The sequence below is a fragment of the Echinops telfairi genome, unplaced genomic scaffold (genome assembly GCF_000313985.2).
Source record: "Echinops telfairi isolate 266 unplaced genomic scaffold, ASM31398v2 ScPeMD7_60;HRSCAF=208, whole genome shotgun sequence".
NCBI lineage: Eukaryota > Metazoa > Chordata > Mammalia > Afrosoricida > Tenrecidae > Echinops > Echinops telfairi.
The window spans coordinates 7,908,118-7,930,168 of record NW_022103958.1 but is presented as its reverse complement, the minus strand read 5'-3'; the positions used below and the strand labels follow the sequence as shown (position 1 = coordinate 7,930,168).

Genomic DNA, 22,051 nt, shown 5'->3' with positions numbered 1-22,051 from the left:
ACCATTGCTTTCTAAAACAGTAAACGTTACTGTCAAAAGTGTGTGCGCACAGTCTCAGGATCAAAGCCAGGCTTCCTCCGTTCCAAGCAGTTGGCATTGCCAGGATCTGTTTCCGGGTTGTTCTGTCACCAGTGTCCAGATCCCAGTGGCCCCCAGGCATAGGAAGAGGACGCATGTCACTGCGTTGTATTGTATGCGTTGAGATGGCCTGGTTTTGCTACATAGTCACCCACCCCACCAAAGTAAATAATCAGTGGAATAAAAACATGGAAGCAAGCAGAAAGTACTAAGTAAATAATGCAAAAGAAAGCAGAGGGCAACCTCACCCTAACAAATGAACCTCTAAGTGGCTGTGAGTGAGTGTATTTGTTTTTACAGCGTTATAAATCTGTCCTTGGGGTTCTCATTTGGCCATGGATTGGTGAAGATTTGTCACTGAAGAACCATTGCCTTAATACGACTTCATCCAATCAAGAATTCCTCTCCGGAAACGTCTCCCATTGGGCTTTGTAGCCAGATACTCCCACTTCTTGGCCCCACCACCACCTATAAGTTGTTCAGCTTGGGCTAGTTACTTCATTTTACTGAGTCTTCTTAACTTCATTTATTGAGAAGTAAACAAAGAGCTTCATTGGATGGCTTGATTATTTAAATACGGTAATGTAGAATGTCTTTTAGCTCTGGTTAGTCAGGCAGCGGGAGCTCAGTAAATGCTCACTACTACCAACAGTGACATGGCTGCTGCTTCAGGACCTGCAGGCCATTGGTGATCAGAAGTCCTCACACAGGTGCATGGGGTATGCTCACTAAACACTGCATAAGTTACCTGGATAAGGGTTATTGAAGGAAAGATTCTGTTTGCTTTTCCCATCTACTCAGAGGTCTTTGTTTCTTTGTGTACCATTCATGCAGCTGAACCAGAGGAGGTGGAGGAGGAGCGGGTGCAAACCGAAGCTCTTGATTATTGACTAGTGCCTGAATGCATGTTGCATCACTGCTTTAGTAACTTGCTGGCCTTTGAATTTCAGGTACAGTGGTTGAGGAAAGCAATGGCTCTGATGAGATGGAGAATTCAGATGAAACCAAGATGTCAGAAGAGATACTGGCTTTAGTGGATGAATTTCAACAGGCCTGGCCCCTGGACGGCTTTGGGGGTGCGCTTGAGATGAAAGGGCGGCGCCTTGACTTACAGGGAATACGGGTACTGAAGAAAGGTCCCCAGGATGGAGTAGCCAAGAGCTCTTGCTATGGAGACTGCAGAAGTGAAGATGATGAAGCAACAGAATGGGTAAGAGTTTGCTAACTTCTGTATTGACCACATTCTGTGTAGACCAGGCTTTGAAACCCTCCTAGTTTTTATAGCAGGAAGTTTCCATTGGGAGGGTGGCAGTCCTTTACCCATATTCCAGTCCAGCCTTCACAAGAAACACATTGCATGTAGCACTTCATAGTAATCGGTGTTGCTAGCTTCTCTAGGAGGAGGGAGGAAGTGGATGGATATGAAGCCACACTCAAGGCACGGTGGCTTTTTGACTTTTCGTTTCTTCGCTACACGTTTACTGTGATTCCTTGTTGCTGGGTCAAGTTCAACTCATAACAAGCCCATGTCACAGAGTAGAAGGAGCCCACAGGGCTTGGTGGCTGCTGTCTTTACTGAGACAGATGCCAGATCTCTCTCTGTGGAGCCTCTGGGTGGGTTCAAACCTCCAACCTTTGAGTTAGCAGCCAAGTGCTTATCCATTTCGCCACCACACTCCCTCCAGAGATTAGGTTATTTTGTTTATCTCCCTGAAGGTTTTTCATGTAGCCTGAGAGGAATGAACCTGAAGGAGATAACTTAACTCTTGCAGCCAGCCACTATTTATTGTCAAGTTGCTTCTGACTCAGAGCACTCTTATATAGGGTTTCCGAGGCTGTGAATCTTTACAAAAGGAGACAGCCTTATGTTTCTCCTACTGAGCGGCTGGTGGGGTTGAACTGCTGACCTTGTAGTCAGCAGTCCACTGACCTGGTTTATTCTGAGAGCCAGTGATACTTATAGCCAGTGAAAGATTTGATCATTGATCTCACTTGTTCCCAACATATTTCCCATTCCCAGATTACATTCCAAGTGAAACGAGTAAAGAAACCCAAAGGAGACCCTAAGAAAACTCCTGGGGAAAAAATGGAATCAAACCAAGCAGAAAGTCCACAGCGTTACCAATCAAACTTGGAGATCACCGGCCCCCAGGTGGCGTCTCCTGGGCCGCAAGGTAAGCGTGCCCACCTCATAGGCCATCCGCCTCCTTAGATTTCAGTGCCTCGCTTCTCACAAAGGACGTGCTTATGACTTAGAAAATTTCAGGTGAAGGGCAAGGGCAGAGTAAATAAGAAAACAGTCATTGGTATGCATGTTTTATTTGGGCATTTATTAAATATTTTACTTGGTTGGGTTTTTTGTTTGGTTGGTTGCTTTTTTACTATTTGCTATTTGACTGGCTATTTCTTCTTACCATCAAGAGTTGGAGTAACCTGTTTGTGTTCGTCAGCAGACAGCTCAGTGTAATAGAACAAAAAGTGAGTTTGCGCAGAGTGCCTGGGTCCCAGCACCAGTTCTGCCATTTTCCTCCCCATGCCTTACTAGCCTTATCTGTAGAACGGGGCTGCTGCAGGCATCTACATCATAGAGCGCGTGTATCCCGGGAAGGTACTATAGGCCGCAGTAAGCTATTGGCCTCTTGCTGTCGAGTTGCTTCTGACTCGTGGGAACCTTTTGTCAGAAGAGAGCTTGCTCCAGAGGGTTTTCTTTTCTAAAGCAGACTACCAGCCCTTTCTTCCCAGAGCCAGCTAAGCAGGCTTGAACTTTTAGCATTTCGATTACCAGCCACGAATGTTAGCCCTTTGCACCACCTGGGGGCCCTCAATAAGGTCTTAGCCTGTGTCAGTCATGTGATGTTTGTCACATGTCTTTGTAAGCATTGGAGAAATGTTTTAGAACTCCTCCCCAGAAAAAAATAGAAACACAACAATGTTTGTATTAACTGGAATTTCGAGGACTCATGGTTGGATCAAAGCCAAGCTGGACTCCAGGTTAAGAGCCACCGCTGTGAATCCAGGTGACTCTCTTTTCTAGTTTAGTGGCAGTGATAGACTTCCTTGTAACAGTGATGACCTTGTTTTTTAGGGCAGAGTGGATAGATAGATAGATGCACTATAGTTATAGATACATAAGTGTATGTATATATGTGTATATTTTTCTTTTTCTTTGTCACTATCTTAGAATTTGAAAATTCAAGGTAGCTTCATTAGGTGTGCCCTGTTTGCTTTGGTGTGTGTTTATACCAAAACAAAAAAGCAAAGGGCCCAAAAGTATAAACAGAGAAGAATCAGATTGGCCAAACCCTAGAATGTACTTGGGAAAAACTACTTCGGACCCCAACTAGGGCATCACGGATGTCTGTCATGTGTGCAGTGAAAGGCCTGACTCAGCTGCTCTGCTGCTTAGGAAGCTGGCGCATGCTCACAGGTTGCAGAAGGAAAGCAACATTTCCTCCATTCGGTCTGTCTTTTGGACCATTTTACTTACTAAAGTAGTAAATGACAATTCCAGTGGGTCCAGTATAACAAAATAATTAGAAAAACTTCAAATGATTGTTTATATACTCTTGAGTTGGAGAAAGGAACCCTAGTGGTGCAGGGGTTAAAACATTCCACTACTAATCAAGTGGTTGACAGTTCAAACCAGCAGCCTCGAGGAAAAAAGACATGACAGTCTGCTTCTGTAAAGATTCCAGCCTCGGAAACCCTGTGGGGCAGATTGTCCTCTGCCCCGTGTGGTCTCTATGAGTCACAGTCGGCTTGATGGTAAAGGGTTCCATTTCAGGTGGAAAAGGACTTTCTAGAACTGGAAAGAGAGAGAGAGAGAGATCGATAGGTTTAACCACACATTCGTACACAAACGTCGCACGCACACACACACACATTCTTTTCTGATTTTTTTTTGTAAGCAAAGAGTGCCAGTTACCTTATTGCAAGAGCACCTGTATGAAGAGACACCTTGCAACAGCAATGTGTAAAGCACATAGACATTTCACTGTATGTGCACACACAGAAATGGCCAGACCGTTTCTGAGAAACTGTTCAACCTCAACAGCCAACAAAGAAGTAAAAATTAAAAATGAGATACCATTTTTGCTATCAAATTAACTCTTAAAGTATAATAAGTTAATAAATTAATTTATGGTATAGTTTGAATAGGTATCTCGGAAACATTTAAAATATACCAATAGTTCTACCTCCGGTATTTTATCACAAGTAAATTCTTTTATAAGTACCAAAGATGTAAGTGAAAAGATGTTCACCACAGGGTTGTTTATCATGGTAAACATTTGCAAAGAGCCTCAAGGGGGAATTTCCTAATGAACGTATTAGAGCGTCCTGTGTAGTATACTAGTATCCAAGAGGCTTGCGATGCCTTAAATGAACACAAGCTTTTCACAAAATAGACTTATAAAGAATGTCAGTTTTTTGTAAAATAGCAAATAAATCTTTTCATCAACTGCCCTTTTTTTTTTCCATATTTCAGCATCTCTGAAATTGGATTACATCTTATACTCAGTGATAGCTTAACATCATTTTTTTTCTTTCTTAAATCGTGTAAGCTGACAGACACCATACAGTTGATGACGTCTCAGACTTAAGGAAGCAAGTGTCCAGAAACAAACCTGCAAAGAAACGCCTCAAGGCCTTTCCCGTGGTCTTCTCGGGTGTCAGCAGAGTTAGACGTGACTTTCGTTTTCTTCGGTGCACGTTCTCTGTTTTGAAGCAGTTTTTATTGGGTCACATTACTTTTATAAACAGAACATAAGTGTCCTACGGACGTGAGAGTGAAAACTCAATAGAACTGAGATGGTATGAGAGCCCTTAACCAACTTTAAACGATCAAGTTCATGCGCCCAGTATGGCACTGAAGATACTTGCAACTGAGGTCGTCTTTAGACTGAAAAATTCCGAAACAAGGTAGAGGAATGAAAATACCAGAGAAGTTCAAGATTCCCGTTTTCATAGGAGCATGGCTTCTCTCAGCTACCAACTGATGACGCTTTTTACTATAAAACTTGGCATAGTTCTCTAGCCAGGGAGTTTGTGAGTCCTTGTGGGGTTGGGGGAGTGGCGATCATTAAGAGCCATTGTAGATTTACTAAGGCCTAATAGAACTAATAATGCTTAACTAATTTCATTTCCTTTTTTGGTTAGGGCTACTAGACTGGAAGACCAGGGAAGTGCCATAGACATAATGTAACTGGATTTCAGCAAGGCATTTAACAGAGCCTCTATGATATCCTTGTGAACAAGATGGAGAGATGTGGGATCGAAGGCTCCCCATTGCCTACAGGATAAAGTCCAAGCCTCCTAGTGTGGCGTACAAGACCCTTTACAAACCGGCCTCTATCGACCGTTCAGCGCCATTCTCTGAACCAGCCATGCTCTTATTTTACCTCCATCCTTTTGCACATACTGTTTCTTCTGCCTGGAAAGCCCTTATGCCACTTCTGTTGGTGCTAAAATCTCACTCATCCTTAAAGTTCCAACTCAGGTGCCATCTCTTCCTTGGTACCTCCAGGCAGAACTAGTTGCTCTCTCCTCTGTGCAATTGTTCTCTACTTTCACTTCAGTACTTATCCTGTTGTATGATAATGATTTGTTGATGTTCACCTCCCTCACTAGACTGTGAGCTCGAGAGCAGGCCCTCGTAATATTCCTCTCTGTATCTAGTGCCTTCTGTAGTTCCCAGCCCCTTTATAATAGGTGCTCAATAAATGTTTCTCAAATGGATTTCTTAAATATAAAAGGAAAACGAACTTGATTGTGAAAGTGATGGTTTATTTCCCTCAGGGATTCATATCAACAGGGTTAGTTTGAAGTTCTTCCAAACTGGTCTTGTCTGCTTTATTACAATCTAAACCCGCACCCTGCCTGTACTTCCAACAGTTTTCTGTTGGTGAATTTCAGCAATGTGAAAACTGCTGTGCAGAGTGAAACATCTCCTGGCTGAGATGCTATTGGAATTCCTTAATGAAGATTCCTGGAGGGAGTGCTTCTCTTTCCAGGGGAGTGGGGAGGGATCTGGGCTAGGGAGAGGGCTGTGACCCAACAGATAGTGCCTGTGAAGAAGATCAATAAACAGTGTTGAAAGCCCTACCCAGTTTTAAATAGTCTGGCGATGGGGAGCACGTCCCTTAGACATAAACTCTCGAGTATGACCTTGGGCAAGTCACTGCATGCCTCAGTTTCCTCCGTTTGCTCATCTGAGAAAGAAGGATTAGAACCTCCTTCGTGAGGTAGTGGACAGAAAGCACTTAGCACAGCACCTGACACACAGTGTTCACAACCTACAAGAGGGAGAAGGGGGTGTGGGTGGGGCAAGGCAAGCTGTTGAAAGATTTGATACGTTGTTGAATCAAAGAAAGATGACCTTGTATGTAAACTCCCATCTAATTCACAATAAAAGGATTCTTTTGTTTTTTTCTTAAAGAGTGCATATAAATGATAACCTTTTACTCTCCATATCCTTTCCCAACTTGTTGCCTTTCTTTAGAGCAGTGGAGCTCATTAGGCTGATTTATTTCACCCCCGGGGGGACATTTGGCACATCTGGGGGAGGGTTGTAGACATCTAGTGGGTGGAAGTGAAGGATGCCGCTACACGGCCGCGGGTACGTAGGACAAAGCCCCCCACCAAGGAATCCGTAGTGTCCAGTTGACCTGCTTTCACCAATAGCTGCGCTTCCAAGAGTTCATGGAAAAGTCCCATGATCTTCTCATTCCAGTTTTCCCACAAACCTTTTGAAGCCCGCCCTCACATAGGTTTCTGCTGACTTAAGTTACAGTTGCCTTTATACAACTAACAGAGGGGTGTAAAAATTCACTCTGGTGAGAATGCCTAACATGGAAGGTTGTCTTCACCTTTATGTTGATAAGTGACATGAAGGACTGACATGCAAAGGAAGAATCACTTAGCTTTACTTCATCAGTCTGGTGAGCATGGGCTTCACTCAAAGACGATCCTAACAGAGTGACAAAGTGTTGGTGCTAGCTATAGATGGTGGAGATTCTAAAGTCAAGAAGAATGGCCGGGACCCTCCAATTGCACCGAATGGGCTGAAATAATGCCAGGGCACAAGGCGCTTTAGGTTCTGTCCCTTTGCCGTTGAGTTGATTCATGACTTTTCTTCCTTCCAGGAAAGAAACGGGATTACCAGAGTCTGGGATGGCCCAGCCCGGACGAGTGCCTCAAGCTCCGCTGGGTAGAGCTGACGGCCATCGTCAGTACCTGGCTTGCAGTTTCTTCAAAAAACATTGAGTGAGTATCTCGCACCTCTCCCTCCTTTGTGCCATTTTGAGTCTCATCTTGGAGCTCACTGGCTCTCTGCTACCTCCAGGGATACTCTATATTGTCAGCAATTATTAGGAGAGTCATCCTTCCCAGGGCTGATGGTTCAGAGGATGGCCAATGCTGGCCACAGTCCACTGTTGGACTCAGCGCATAGTACTAAAGCAGAGATGGTACCCCTTTTTCAGTGCCTTCAACCATACCTTGTAAGCTATCCAGAAAGTCATGTGCAGGGCACCTCTTAGTGTGAACGAAAGACCAGAGCCACACAAACCTGTGGGCTCTGACTGACCTCATGCACTTGAAAGGGGGTGCTAGAGCAAACCCTGATGTTGAAACACCGCCCAAGACACACATTGAGGCAACTTTCTGACAACTAACTGCTTGTAGCCACTCCTCTTTTGTTTGACCCATTTATTCTTCTTGAAGAGCCTGTTGGCGTAGTGGTTATATATTGGGCTGCTAACTGCAAGGTTGGTGGTTCAAAACTACCATCCACTCACTAGGAGAAAGTTGAGGCTGCCTGCTGCCATAAAGATTTGCAAAGCTATCAAAGCTCTGTATATGAGTCAAAATCAACTGAATGGCAATGGGTTTTTCATTTCTCTACTCTTCCGCCATTAGCCTTCCCCAGGATTACCACTAAGCCTTATTATTTAGTAATCCTTCTTAGATTCATCGGCTCCCAGGACTTCAGTCATCATTGATAGAGGCAAAGCCCTCGACCCATTTGTACAACTGTCTGCCTGACCTCTTTGCCTGGATGTCTCAGGCACACCAGTTCATTAAAATTAAACTCATCATTTTCTTGGCTATTCTCCTATCAGAAAACCTGCCTGTTTGTTTCTGCCTTCCTAGCATAAGGTGTCATCAGTGGTCAAGTCCGAAACCTAGGGATCGTCCTTAGACACCTCTCTTCATTCTTCCACACAACTCAGAATGCTTCCTCAAACAGAAATCAAATTGTACTTAAGTCTCTCTTACAACTTCTCCCTGCTCCTTGAAGTGGTCCACGCAACCCTTCGTGATCTGCTCCCTGCCTGTCTTTCCACCTTCAGTCTTCACTCTTGTCCTTCAGGGCCGTCACACATGGCATCTCCTTTGCCCAAAGTTGTATTCTCACCACCTGTAGTCCACTGATCCAGACTCCTGCTTCCAGTCGCCACTGAAGTTTTCACTTCCTCAAAGAATCGTTCATTAGCACCCCTTCTTGATCAGTGCGGAGGAAATGCAAAGAGGCTTTAGAAAGTGTGTGGGAAACTTCCCTTATCTTTCCTTCATTTTTTTCCTGTGAGCTTTTTGAAGCCTCCTCGTATATCCCCTCCTGTAGTGTGCTGTCACTGTATCAGGCAGGTTTGTGTTTTCCAGAACTTAGCGCAACTGTAATTGAGTTACTCTTAAAGATCATGCATTTTATAATAGCAAGGACTAGGATGTTTTCTTATTATAGTACTGGATCTGACATTTAGTAGACTCTCAGTAAATACTGAATGAATTAATTAGTATTTCCCTAACATACGTTAAACTTTTAAAATAGCTGGATGTAATCTTTTAGAATGCAAATCGACCATCTCAATACTTTTGATAGTCTCTAACATTTAGCCCCACGCACAGTAGGTTTCTAATCAGAAGGTTGGTGGTTCAAATGCACCAGCTGCTCCACAAGAAAAGGATGTGGCAGTCTGCTTCCATAAAGACTGAGAGCTTTGGAAAGCCTATGGAGCAGTGCTTATGGAGTCGCATCGAGTTGGAATCCACTTGACAGCAACGGATTTGGTTTTGAGCAATAGGGAAATGACCCAGTGGAGCGAAGAAAGGGATCCCTTGAATGTTAGACATAGACACAATGCAAGCAGAGCCATAACTATATCAACTTTACTGGCTAAGGCCTGGACAACTCTCCTGTGTGAAAAAGTAGGTTTCTATACACAAAGGGAAGAAACCATGTGTGAGTTTCACTTTATCACCCTGTACACCCTGGAGAAGTTCAAAAGAAAATACACCCGGGTGAAAACCTCCCTCCTAAGAAAGGGTAGTCACACTATGAGTCGATCAGATGCTACACTGGGTATACATAATCATAGTCCAAATCTAAGAACAATTAGTTCTTATAACATGGCCCCCCTCATGAAGAGATTACTGAAGATATGAGTGCTATAGCAAAGTGTGATGAAGAAAGCAGATAGTGTTGGCTGTCAGAAGGAATGTTGTCTGGTCTGGGGTCTTAAAGGCTTGTCTTAAAACAAGAAGCCATCTTAGTGAGGTATCAGCTAAATCCACACATAGAAGCACACTAGCCTGTGTGATCTAAAGATTCTAAATAATAAAATCCAAGACCAGAAGAGAATAATTTTAGAGCTTAAATTCTGAGCCCCATTTTGCAGAAGGCTATGAATGACAGTGAAAGCCCCAAATCCATGCAAGGCCTCCACATGGATTGTCTCTGTTGAATTCCCTCTCACCATTTGAAAAGCCTTGCTATCAGATAGAGTGCATTGGAAAGTGGATTGATGTAAATATAGTTAGGTTAAAATGTAATACCTTTTCTCTCTTTTCACCTATTTTAAATTTGTCCTTTTAAAAGAAATTCTGCTTTCCTTTAGATTCAGGTTTTTCTGTGCCTTATTTTGTTGGATTCAGGGGTTGTATATTTTTCTGTATATGAGATTCAGGGTAAATGAGTCTAGAGACAGTAACTGGATTGATAATTTCTTTAGAGTTATAGCAAGAAAAGTGGGCAAGAAACAGGGGGCTAATAATAGTACAGAAACTTGAGTGGAGGAGGAGGCAGGGGAAGGGAGCGGTGAGCAAGCAATGCCATAGGCAGGGGAACAACTAGGGAATCAAAATCAACAATGAGGAGGCCACAGAGATCCTGGGGTGTTAGAGCAACAGCAATCTAGCTGAGGAATTACTAAGAGGTGAAAGAAGGTCAAGTGTGTTGGTGGGGTAGGGGGAAGGAAACAGGAAAGCTATGGATAGAGATGTAAGCATAGGTGTGTACATATGTAAATTTATTAATTCATTAAAAAATAGAGGTATTAACCTATGTATATATATTTATATGACAATACACAGGTAGTGGATGGGCTTTGGGCCTCTGCTCAAACCCTCCCTCCACACAAGAACATTTTGTTCTAACAACCTGACATTCTGTGATGTTCACCCTCCCGATACAATCGCTGAAGACAAAGTGGGTGACTAAGAAAATGTGGTGAAGAAAGCTGATGATGCCCGGCTCTCAAAAGATATAGCGTCTGGGGTCTTAAAGGCTTGAAGTTAAACAAGTGGCCATCTAATAGAGAAGCAACAAGCCCACCAACTCTTCTCTGGTTCCTTGAGGCTTCTTCACCCCCCCATTATCATGACCCCAGGCCTGGCTTTCACTGCGGCCTAGATCAGAGGATGTGCACTGATACAAATAAGAGATAGGAGTTCATGACACATGGAATCCAAGAACAGGAGTGGGAGTAGCAATACCAGGATGGTAGGGGGAAGGAGGGCAGGAAGGGAGAACAGATTGCAATGATTGACACATAACCACACCTTCCCCCACTCCCCAGGGTGACAAACAACAGAAACCGTGGGGGAAGGGAGACAGTGGTCAGTGTAAGATATGAAAAAAATAATAACATAATTTATCAAGGGGTCACGAGAGTGTGGGAGGGGGAGAGGCGCTGATAACAAGGGCTCAATAGAAAGTAAGTGTTTAGAAAATAATGATGGCAACATATGTACAAATATGTTTGATAGAATTGGTGTATGGATTGTTATAAAAGCCCCCGATAAAATTATCTTTTAATAAAAGATTTTTTTTAAGAATGAAGAAATATTCTAAAATTGATTGTGGTGATGATTGTACAACTCTTTTTACTGTGTTTAAGCCATTAAGTTGCATGGTTTGTGAATTTTATGTCATTAAAACTTTTTAAAAATAAAAATTTCAAAAGAATTTTCCCTCCTCAAAAAAAAAAAAAAAAGGAAAGAAAGACAAGAGGTAGTTTGAGGCTGGGAAAAGTTGAGGAATCATGCTGACATTGTTGCTTTGACCTAGGCTGCAGTCAACCTATCCATTGACCGACAATTGTTGCCATGCCCTAGCGCATTGCTTCTCAGCCTTCCCCATGCCGTAACCCTTTCACACAGCTCCTCATGTGGTGGTGACCCCCAATCATACAATGCTTTTTGTTGCTACTGTTATGAATCGGGCGACCCCTATGAAAGGGTTGTTCAACCCCCAAAGGGGTTGTGACCCACAGATTGAGAACCGCTGCACTAATCTCTACAAGGGAGATAGAATAACTCCTAACACCTTCTCCAGCCACAGATTCCATGTTTCCAGACACCTCTGATGGCATGTTGAATTATCAGCTCTTTCTTCCTTCCCACTCGAATTTTCATTGTTCGTATGATAATCTCTTTTCCAGCATCACAGAGCACATAGACTTTGCCACCCCAATACAGCAGCCAGCCATGGAGCCTCTCTGTAATGGCAATCTTCCCACCAGCATGCACACCCTGGACCACCTGCATGGGGTTTCCACCCGAGCCAGCCTGCACTACACGGGGGAGAGTCAGCTAACAGAGGTGAGTGCTCACCTGCCTGTGCCTGTCAGCCTCCCAGCCGGGACGCAGCTGCTCCCAGAAAGCTCAGTGGCTTGTCTTCTTGCCCTCCTTTCAGTCCCCCGTGTCGTCTAGACCTTGCCTGTTTCCCCACCCCACCCCACCCCCGTCTAATCTGTTGTCTTCCTCTGTGTTTCAGGTCTTACAGAATCTTGGCAAAGACCAATATCCACAACAATCACTTGAACAAATTGGCACCCGAATTGCCAAAGTTTTGGAAAAGGTAGGTCACCCTTCAGGCAGCCTTGCCTACTCTCTTTGCCAAGTTTTCTGCCACTGTGAGGCGCTCGCGTGTTGGTTAATTAGCACTTAAGTGAGCCTCTTGCAGAATGTCTTATTCACGTTTCCATTTCTTTTTCCAACATGGCTAATATTCTGGGCTTTTGGTTTTGTTTTCCTTTGATGCCTTACTCCAGCATGAGTGTATAGAGTGGTGGCGTGGGAAGCTAGGAAATAGGCCAGGCTCTTCCTCTGCAGAGGAAGTATATTTGACATTTTGGATAGTGGATGGGAAACACACCTCGAAATACCGTTTCTCTTTGAGATCATGAAGTAAAATCTCTGAAAACCTTCATTTTCATTGAAAAAATTTTTTTCCTGATATTTGTAGAAGGAGTGAATTTTAAAATTTCACATTTTTTTAGTGAGTTTTCATTGTGAATTCAATAGAGGGTTTATATTTCATTGTGAATTCAATAGAGGGTTTATATTCCAGACCATTCCTTCTGCATTCAGTGGTTCAAACCAGTCATTCCCCACACCTGGTATTCTAGCTCACATTATTTACTTATTTTATAGTAAAAGATTTTCCACTCAAATTGTTATCAAATACAGGGAAAATAATAGAACATTGTGATTAAGAGTGACCACTCAGCTGTCACATGAGCCTCACAGTGTGAGATAGCCATTTCCTTCTGCATACCACACAGGGGAACGCTACCAGCAATGCTCATTGTAGTTGCACTGACTATAATTCATGTTCCACAATTTACCTCTGGGTTCTAATATCCATTGCAGTGGCTATGCAGAACTTAGAGGCAAAATTCATGATTAAGGGATCTATTAAGGCAGTTAAACCAAGTTGTAATGCCAGTGAGAAATGCTCAGGGTTGAGTTGTTTATCAGCACCCGTTACAAAGTTCTGTCAAGTCTACCAATAAATGCCTAAGAGGGCATACCACTTAACTGTAAGCATCAGTCCAAAGACACTCAGCTCCTCTTCCATGGATCAGCAAGTCCAGTGTGCCCAATTAAGTGTCCAGAGGCACCCTACTCTATAGACCATCCCCTTTCACATCCCCTGCCCCTTGGTCGGGCTCCTGGTTCTGCTGCTGCTCCTTTCGTGTTGCAACTGTTGTCGGGATCTAGGGGTTCACTACACAGAAGTCTCAAGTCCAGAGGATATGCTCCACTTCTGTCTCTTCCTGGTAACGAGCCCTCCTCCTGCTGCTCAGAGGGCTGTTTGACACACAGCAGGATGCCCCTCCAGGGACTCCTGTTCGAAATTACTCACAGGTGAATCCTGTCCATATCTTCCCCCACCTTCTTACCTGACCCATGCAGGAAAAGTCATTTGGATATGGTGGGAATTAGAGGCTTTTACTAGCAGAGCCATATTAAATAATTGACTGCCCCAGCAGTAATGAAACTAAGAACAGATGTAACCCTCAGACAGACACACACACACACACACACACGTTGCCAGAAGCAGCTGAGTTGATCCAAAAGCCACACCAGATGAGTGTAGCAGAACGTGAGATGGGTTAGCAATTTCAGAGAACGTCAGCAAAAATGTGTTCCTGAATGAACTTCCTACATACTTCCCAACCAGAGAAATCCATTGGAATTCGAGAAATAAAAACAGAAGAGCCAATATTAATGCAAGAAAAAGGCAAGAATGAGCTACTAAACTTAGCAAAGACCATGGGGGAGGGGAGCATGGTGTGTGTGTGTGTGTGTAGATGTAGTAGTCATAAAACAAATGATAATTCAGACTAAATTGTGTACCATGAATCAAATTGTACAATTGCCTCCATACATGAAGATCACTGAGCTAAAATACAAAACCGTGAGGGAGAGGTTAGCAAAAAATTTTTTCAAAAACGAAATGGAAAGCAGGAGGGCCACAGGAAATCAGAAAAATCATCTCAGAAGAGCTGACAAGTTTGGGAGGAGCAACAAGGAGAATGGGCCACAACACATAAAGGAGGGACGGAGAGCAGACATTAGCAATGAGACCAGAATAGAATGGAGAATAGAAGCGACGATGATAAGAAAGAGTCCACTTAAAGGAAGCTGACATAACTATATTCTTAGAAAAACAGTAAAGCAAGCAGCAATACTGCCATTAGTGAGGTCTATTTCATAATAAAGGGATCTGCAGTCGGCTGACTAATGGGTCCCCAGAAGGTACTTGTGGCTGTGAAAGTTACCTTATATGACAAACGGAAAAAAAATAAAATACTTTGCAGGTGTCATTAGATCAAGGTGCCTGAGATACTTACATTGACTTGGATTATCTGAGTGGGTCTCAGTGCAATTCCATGTATCTGGCAGAGGGAAACTGGATAGAGACAGAATGAAGACAGTGTGACCACCTCGATGGAGACGGGCAGTACCGCCAGCACAGCCAGGACATGACAGAAACCACAGAGCTGAAGAGACAGCCAGAACCTCCTCGGACGTGCCTCTGCCACAGGCCTCTTGATTCCAGGCCAGCGATGCTGATTCTGGGCGTCTGGCCTCCAGAACTGTGACACAACCGTCCTGTTGTCTTAAGGCCCCCAAGTTCATGGCCATTTGCTACAAGAGTCATAGGACATGAATTGACATGATCCACAAGCTGTGTGTACTCAGTCACATAACTTTATGTAAAACAAACACTGACAGTTCTGAAAAAATGAAAAGTATGTATCCCAATCCAAGTGTAAGATTTCAAATATGCTTCGTGTTATAATTGATAGAAAAAGTAGGTGAAAGTTAACACATTTATAAAACTGATCCAATGGGCATAGACAGAATACTATATCCAGTAATGACAAAATTCACTTTTTTGAGTGCACAAGGAAATATTATGTTAGCATTCACCATATGACAATCATATGTTCATTTATCATTATGAAACAGGTGTTCAGAAATGGAAATTATTTAGCATATGCTTCTGACCTAAACAGATAAAAAATCAGAAAAATTTCTATACAAAAGTAAATAGCCTCCGTATATACAACAAAAAAGTTAAAAGATAAAATGTAAAAGCAGGAAGGGAGGGAGGGAAGAGGAGATAACACCAAGGGCTCAATAGAAAATAAATGTCTAGAAAATTATGATGACGACATGTACAGATGTGCTTGCTAAAATTGATGTATGGATTCTTACAAGAGCTGTAAGAGCCCTTAATAAAAAATTTTTTAATGTAAAAGCATAAGCCTTCAGCAAAACCCTAACAAAACATCTTCAGCACGTAAATAAAGAAACCACAAAGGGTGTGGAAGTGACTTGAACACCTGTAAAGGCGTATGAGGGGCCTTTAAACTGGCCGTGGAAGAAAATGGAATTCAGGATAATGGAATTTTCCCACAAACTTGTTAAGCCTCCACATGTCATAGTCTTGGATAGGAAGTCTCAGTATCACAAGAATGATAGTTTTCCCTAACTTAATTTGTCATTTTAATGTAATAGCAATAAAAATGCCATCATGTTCTCTTTGGTGCCAGACAAGCTAATTGTATGTTCATGTAGAATAACAAACAAAGAATAACCAGGCAGCTTGTGAGAGAGAAGAGCAGTGGGAAAGGGGAGGAGGAATGTTTAACCTCACAAGATATTGAAGCGTGCAATTAAGGCTTTAATTAAAGCACTTTGTTAATGGTGCATGAATAGACAGGCAAACCAGTGGGAAAGAACAGAAAACCAAGTAGTAATACTAAGTGCATGGAAACATCTGTGTATGGTAAAGTCAGTGTCTCACCCGTAAAAGGAAATTTATCTTCTAATGCTGGATAGGGAAAAAGACAAAACTAGATGTTTCTTCTGTACCCAAGGATAAATTATAATTTATTAAAGATGTAAGTAAATGCTTTTAAAAAATAAATACAAGTACAATCAGAATACATAGGAAATTTCTCTTTTACACCTGGGTTTAGGGGGAATTCTCATTGATTCAAAATTCATATATAATAAGGAAGAGATTAATAAATTGCATAAAAACTTAGAACTTGCCTTTCAGACAAAGTAAAAAGGCAAATTAAAAACTAGGAATAATATTTGAGAATTAAGTTAGAGATAAACCTAGTTTCTAAGAAGCTTCTAAAATTTTTTGTTTTGTTTTGTTTTGTTTTGTTTTAATTACATGATTTATTATCTTCCTTGAATTTCTTGAAACATGATACATTTTATCACACTTACGACTCTTGCCCTAAAATAGTGCTAATATTATAAGAAAACATATTTATTTGATTAGTAGTAAATATGACATATACCCTTTTCAAATATTCATTTAATATTTGTGTTTTACCTATTGTAGATTGATTGTCTCCTTCTTAGCATTTTTTTTTCTTTTTAACATTTTATTAGGGGCTCATACAACTGTTATCCCAATCCATACACACATCAATTGTGTAAAGCGCATTTGTACATCGTTTCTCAAAACATTTTCTTTAAAAGGTCAATAAATCTTTAGAAAATAGTTTCAGTAGAGGAGATTAATGGAAAGGTAGGAAAAAATGGAGAAGTATTTGAGTTGAATCATATATAGGGAAAAGAGAGGAAGATAGGATTTTTTTTTTAAGGTTATAATCTACTACAAATCAGGATGCTAGTAATCCAGGTAGAGAAATCGACAGTCTTTAGAAGTGTGACAGGGGTAGGAAATAAAATTGGAGGCAATAGGAGCCAACATCCTGGTGAGATGGAGTGGGGGAAGGAGCCGAGACCTGAACCTGGAAAATAGCTGGTAAATTTTGTAATGCATTAGCAAATTTTGAAGCTATAAAAGGCAGCAGACTGGTAAGTCACGTTGAAAGCCAGGAAAAACAGCTGTTTTAGATGATCCCACTACAGAGTCCAGGACTAAAATTCAATACCCAGCAGCAGGGGTAAGAGTATCTAACGAGTACCTGAAGCTTTCACTTGGAAGATGTAAAGACTTGTGTTTTTGCTGAAGGACAAACCTGAGGGAAATGGAGCCTTTCAAAAATGGCATAGCAACCTAAGCACAATTGTCGGTTTAAGACAGTTGTCCAAAATTCATTCTACTTGCCAAGCTGAAGAAAAGGCAACCCTTCTCTTTATGCAGATAACATTATCTAGGACCTGTACAATTTTACAGGTATGTCAAGCCTTCAATATAAGATTGTGATACACTTAACTCTTGATACCAAAACTAGGCAAAGACATTACCAGAATAGAAAATTATAGACCAATATCCTTTGTGAACGTTGATGCAAAAATTAGCAACAAAAGTCTAAACAATAGGATCCAATAAAATATAAAGCCATAATAATAGTAATACATCATGACCAAATAGGATTTATATAAGGTATACAAGGATGATTTAACATTAGGAAAATAATAAGTGTGATCCACTATATAAATAAAGCAAAAGAAAAGAACTAAGTAAATATATCAATTGATGCAGAAAAGGCATTTGACAAAATCCAACATCTATTCCTGATGATAAAAAAAAAACTCCCAAAATAGGATTAGCAAGAAAATTCTTCAACATAAGAAAGGGCATATATGCAAAACCAATAACAAACATCTTGCTTAATGAGAATTGAAAGCATTTCACCACTCTTAATAGTACTGCAAGTCTTAGCCATAGCTGTTAGACAACAAAAAGAAATTATAGACATCCAAATTGACAAGTTAAACTTCCCTGTAGATTTTATTCATAGGAAACCTGTTGATAAAAAGACTTGCCAAGAAAATGGTTGGAACTAATTTAAAGTTTCTGCAATGTAGCAGGGTACAAGATCATGCAGAAATTCATCAGAGTTTTGTATACTAAAAAAGAGCTCTTCAAAGGAAATCAAAACAATGTGTGGCAGTTACATAACTTGCAAAGGGTTAGAGTTTAGTCTCAATCTGGAGGCACAAAGGAGATAAATAGCTCACTGTAGGCCAGATACATTCTCACTCCCTGCGAGACATTCCTGTTGACCAGCCACATGGAGGTATGCTGAGAGAGCCAGAACCCTGGAGCTGGAGGAGCCACGTGAAGACCCATGCCAGTGCTCAGATGCTTCCACCACCACCGAATCCACAAGACTTTCCACCCACTGGCCTGTGATCTCCCTGCATTTGGCATGATTGCTTGTTTTGTGAATCTGAAGAGGAATATATAGATTGGTATTGGACATATGCGCTAATATTAGACTTAGGGACTTGATCTGTACTGGATGTTTTCTCAATGTCCAATTGCTCTTGTATATAAAGCTCTTTCTTACACACATATCAGTGTCTATGAATTTGTTTCCCTAGCCAATCCAGACTTAACACATTATGGTACCTTGGGAGTGGGGTACTAGAGAAACAAGTCATAAAGATGGAGAGGCTTGTTCAACCTCCGTCTCGTGGTAGTTTTTCTCCTTTGACTAGCCAGAGGTCAGATATGCCCATGCAGTTTAGTGGGCTGTGTTCTGGAAAGAATATGGAAGTTAAAGTTTTGATTACTTTGTTTGGTTGTTGACTTGGGCTGTTCCTGTTTGAGATGATGAAAATGAATGTTGTTAATGTATATTTTGAGCCCAGGGGTAGAAATAACCCCTTGAATTTTTCAGGAACCATGCTGCTTAGTGGAAATGGCTGACAGACCGGCTGGCCCTGGCTTGAGGCAATACACCCAAAGGCCTGTGCCTGCACTTCATATCAATTGAATAGTTTAGCTAGAGATTAAGATAAGTTAGATAAGGGTTGAACTTGACTGTTTCAAGAATTAAGTTTAGGATCTGATCCTGTTTTGTTTATACTGATTTCTTCTGCTTATTGTTATTGATAGAAACGATTATTGGGAAGTATGAAAATAGCTTGTAAGCTAAGGTGACCAGATGTCCCGCTTTTGGCGGGACAGTCCCAATTTTTAACAACTTTTCCTGCATCCCGCAGCATTTTTTAAAAGTCCCGATTTTTGGAAAGAATGCATGACAAGCTAGGGTATATGGTTTTCGGCTGCCATGTGGCTATTTCGCCAGGATATGAGTTTTACCAATGGTGTCCCGCTGTTGTCCCGCTTTACCAATGTTAAAATCTGGTCACCTTATTGTAAGCCCACTTGTCTTCATCCATTAAAATTGGATTGTTAAGTGGGTTTAGGACATGCCTGCAAAGAAGGCTCTGAAAAGATAAGCTCAAACCAGTGTCTTGAGTGCTCAGGCCATTCCAAGGTTAAGAGGCTTGCCAGGGGGACTGTTGACAGATTGAAGGGAAAAAAAGGAACTCTGGATTTTTGAACTTTGAACTAGTGGTTTTTGTCAGAAGCTGGAAAAACTCTGGAACCATGAAGGAATTCTCCTCTCTAGGACTGAATGTTAAAGGGAGCCTGAAATGCTTGATAGGTGACCACCTGGATTCTCAACCACCTGAGTTGAGTGGAAGTGAGAGAAAAGCAACAATAGAGAGACTGATTGAGTCTGGCCACTGACAACCTATGGACCTGGTTTATAGGGACTAGAGAAGAGGAGAGCAGGTTGACGAAGTTTATGGGGCTAGGATTGTTGAGAATTTGTGACAGGGCGCATGGTCGAAAGGTGAGGCAGCCAATGGGCACCCTGGTGAGACTAAATGAGGCAGCCCACATTGAGTTAACCAGAGCCCAACCAGATGAAGAGAAGATTTTTGAGCCTGTGAACTGGTGCATATTCCTGCTGACTTTATGGATGGCCTGTCCTGGTTTGACTTTACTAATGGATGCGAGCTTCACAAAGTTCCCACTGTAATGCAGAGTCTTTATGTCAAAGAATATGATTTCCTCCTCAAAGCACTGGGTTGATGTGAGTGAGCAGTACAGAATTGGGATACCCAAAGATGGGTGGATAAAGGCTTGAAGTGGCTGGCTTCCAAAATTTAATAGGTGAGGGAATATATTCATAATAGGTGTAGGTGTAACTTGACTGCAATTGTTAGGCATAGAATATTGTGTTGTTCACTTATAGAATATTATGTTTGAGACTTTGGCATATAATGAATTGTATGCATTTTAGTTTTATCCTGTAAGGTAGAGATATGATTTTGTTTAAAAATTATATATGGCTAAAGAGTTCTGTAAAAGGGTCAACTTGACAACGGCTGGTCTGTGGTAGTTACATAATCTCCTGTCAACTTGCGAAGGGGTGGAATTTGGCCTATCAACCAGGTCGCAGCTTGATGACCTCATTTGGAGGTACGAAGAAGATAAATAGCTCACTGGAGGCCAGATACACTCTCACTCCCTGCGAAACATTCCTGTTGAAAAGCCATATGGAGCTATGCTGATAGACCCAGAGCCCTGGAGCTGGAGGAGCCATGTGGATACCCACCTCCCCACCCCCACGCCCAGTGCTGAGATGCTTCCACCACCACTGAATCCATATAAGACTTTCCACCCACTGGCCTGTGATCTTCCTGTACTCGGCATTATTGCATGGCTACGTGAGTCTGAAGAGGAATTTATGGCCTACTACTGACATATGGGGTAATATGAGACTTATAGACTTGATTTGGACTAAGCTGAAATGTTTTCTTAATGTACAATTGCTCATTGATAAAAAGATTTTTCGAGTCTCCCTGGATTTGTTTCTCTAGTCTACCCAGACTAACATACAATGCTATTTACTATAGCTATACAAAAGATGAAATACTTAGTAATAAATATAACCAGAGAAACAAAAGAGTTATACAAAGACAATTACAAAAGAAATTAAATGAAATCCACAAAAATGAAAGACCATATGAAGTTCATGAATAAGAAGCCTTAACATTGTGAAAATGCCAATACTACCCAAAGTGATATATGAATATAATGAAATGTTGATCCATATCCCAGCATCATTCTTAAGAAATGGAAAAGCTAGTCACCAATATTATATCAAAATTAAAGAGCCCAGCATAGCAAAGCACAACTCAAGAAGAACAGAGTTGGAGGGCTCTCACTTCTCGACATCAGAATCGACTACACAGATGTTTACTACTTTTACTCACTGTCGAGTCGATTCTGACTCGGCAACCGTGTAGTACGGGCAGACTATCTGTCACCCTCACGGTATCAAACATCCAGTAGTTTGATAAGATGTTCTTGATGAAACTGTGAAGAAATGCATGCTAATGGGAATGTAACCTCTCTGAAGATGAAATCAAAGTCATGCTTCTTAGCCAGCAATCCTAACTTTTTACACTGGCAAAAAAAAGGTATTGAAAACCTGCTGTGACTAAAGCTATTTGTGGTAGCTTGGTTTGTAATAGCAAAATACTGGAAACAACCCAAAGGTCTAGCAAGAAGAGGACTGATGTCCCCTGGACTGTCCCTTGTGGTTAACATGCACACAGTGGAGGATTCTGCAGATGGGAAAGTGGAAAAAGGCCCTCTCTGCAAAGACCTATGCAGTGTGTGTCTAGATAGGGTAAGTGGAAAAAAACCAAATGGCTAAAAAGTGGTACCATATGGGGGTACGATTCATAAATTTGTGTGCCCTCCTTGCACAAGGGCCATGCTAATCTTCCCTGTATGGTTCCAATTTTTTCGTATATGTGCAGCCGAAGTGAACACTTGTCTTTTTAAAAATAGGAGAAAACCAGAAAGACACTGAAAAATTGAAGACTAAATCTTTTCCTTTTTAAAAATTTTTCCATTTTATTTGAAATCTTTTTTTTCCAGTTTTTTTTAATCGTTTTATTAGGGGCTCATAGAACTCTTATCACAACCCATACATACATCAATTGTGTAAAGCACATTTATACATTCATTTCCCTCATCATTCTCAAAACATTTACTCTCCACTTAAGCCCCTGGCATCAGCTCCTCATTCCCCCCCCCTTCCCTCATGAACCCTTGATAATTTATAAATTATTATTTTGTCATATCTTT

The 22,051-nt window shown here is 41.6% G+C and overlaps 1 protein-coding gene and 1 non-coding gene across 2 annotated transcripts in view; one reads left to right on the top strand and one right to left on the bottom strand.

Moving 5' to 3' along the window:
* TTC17 (tetratricopeptide repeat domain 17) overlaps nucleotides 1-22,051 on the top strand; it is a 119,736-nt gene that overhangs the window by 79,845 nt on the left and 17,840 nt on the right. The window contains exons 18-22 of the mRNA XM_045291124.1: nucleotides 1,029-1,288; nucleotides 2,099-2,252; nucleotides 7,221-7,341; nucleotides 11,799-11,958; nucleotides 12,134-12,217. Coding sequence (XP_045147059.1) covers nucleotides 1,029-1,288; nucleotides 2,099-2,252; nucleotides 7,221-7,341; nucleotides 11,799-11,958; nucleotides 12,134-12,217 — 779 coding nt within the window. The remainder of the gene's footprint in view (nucleotides 1-1,028; nucleotides 1,289-2,098; nucleotides 2,253-7,220; nucleotides 7,342-11,798; nucleotides 11,959-12,133; nucleotides 12,218-22,051) is intronic.
* On the bottom strand, nucleotides 21,625-21,731 carry LOC115869935. Its single transcript, XR_004046450.1, has one exon. It is a non-coding gene; the product is annotated as a U6 spliceosomal RNA (small nuclear RNA).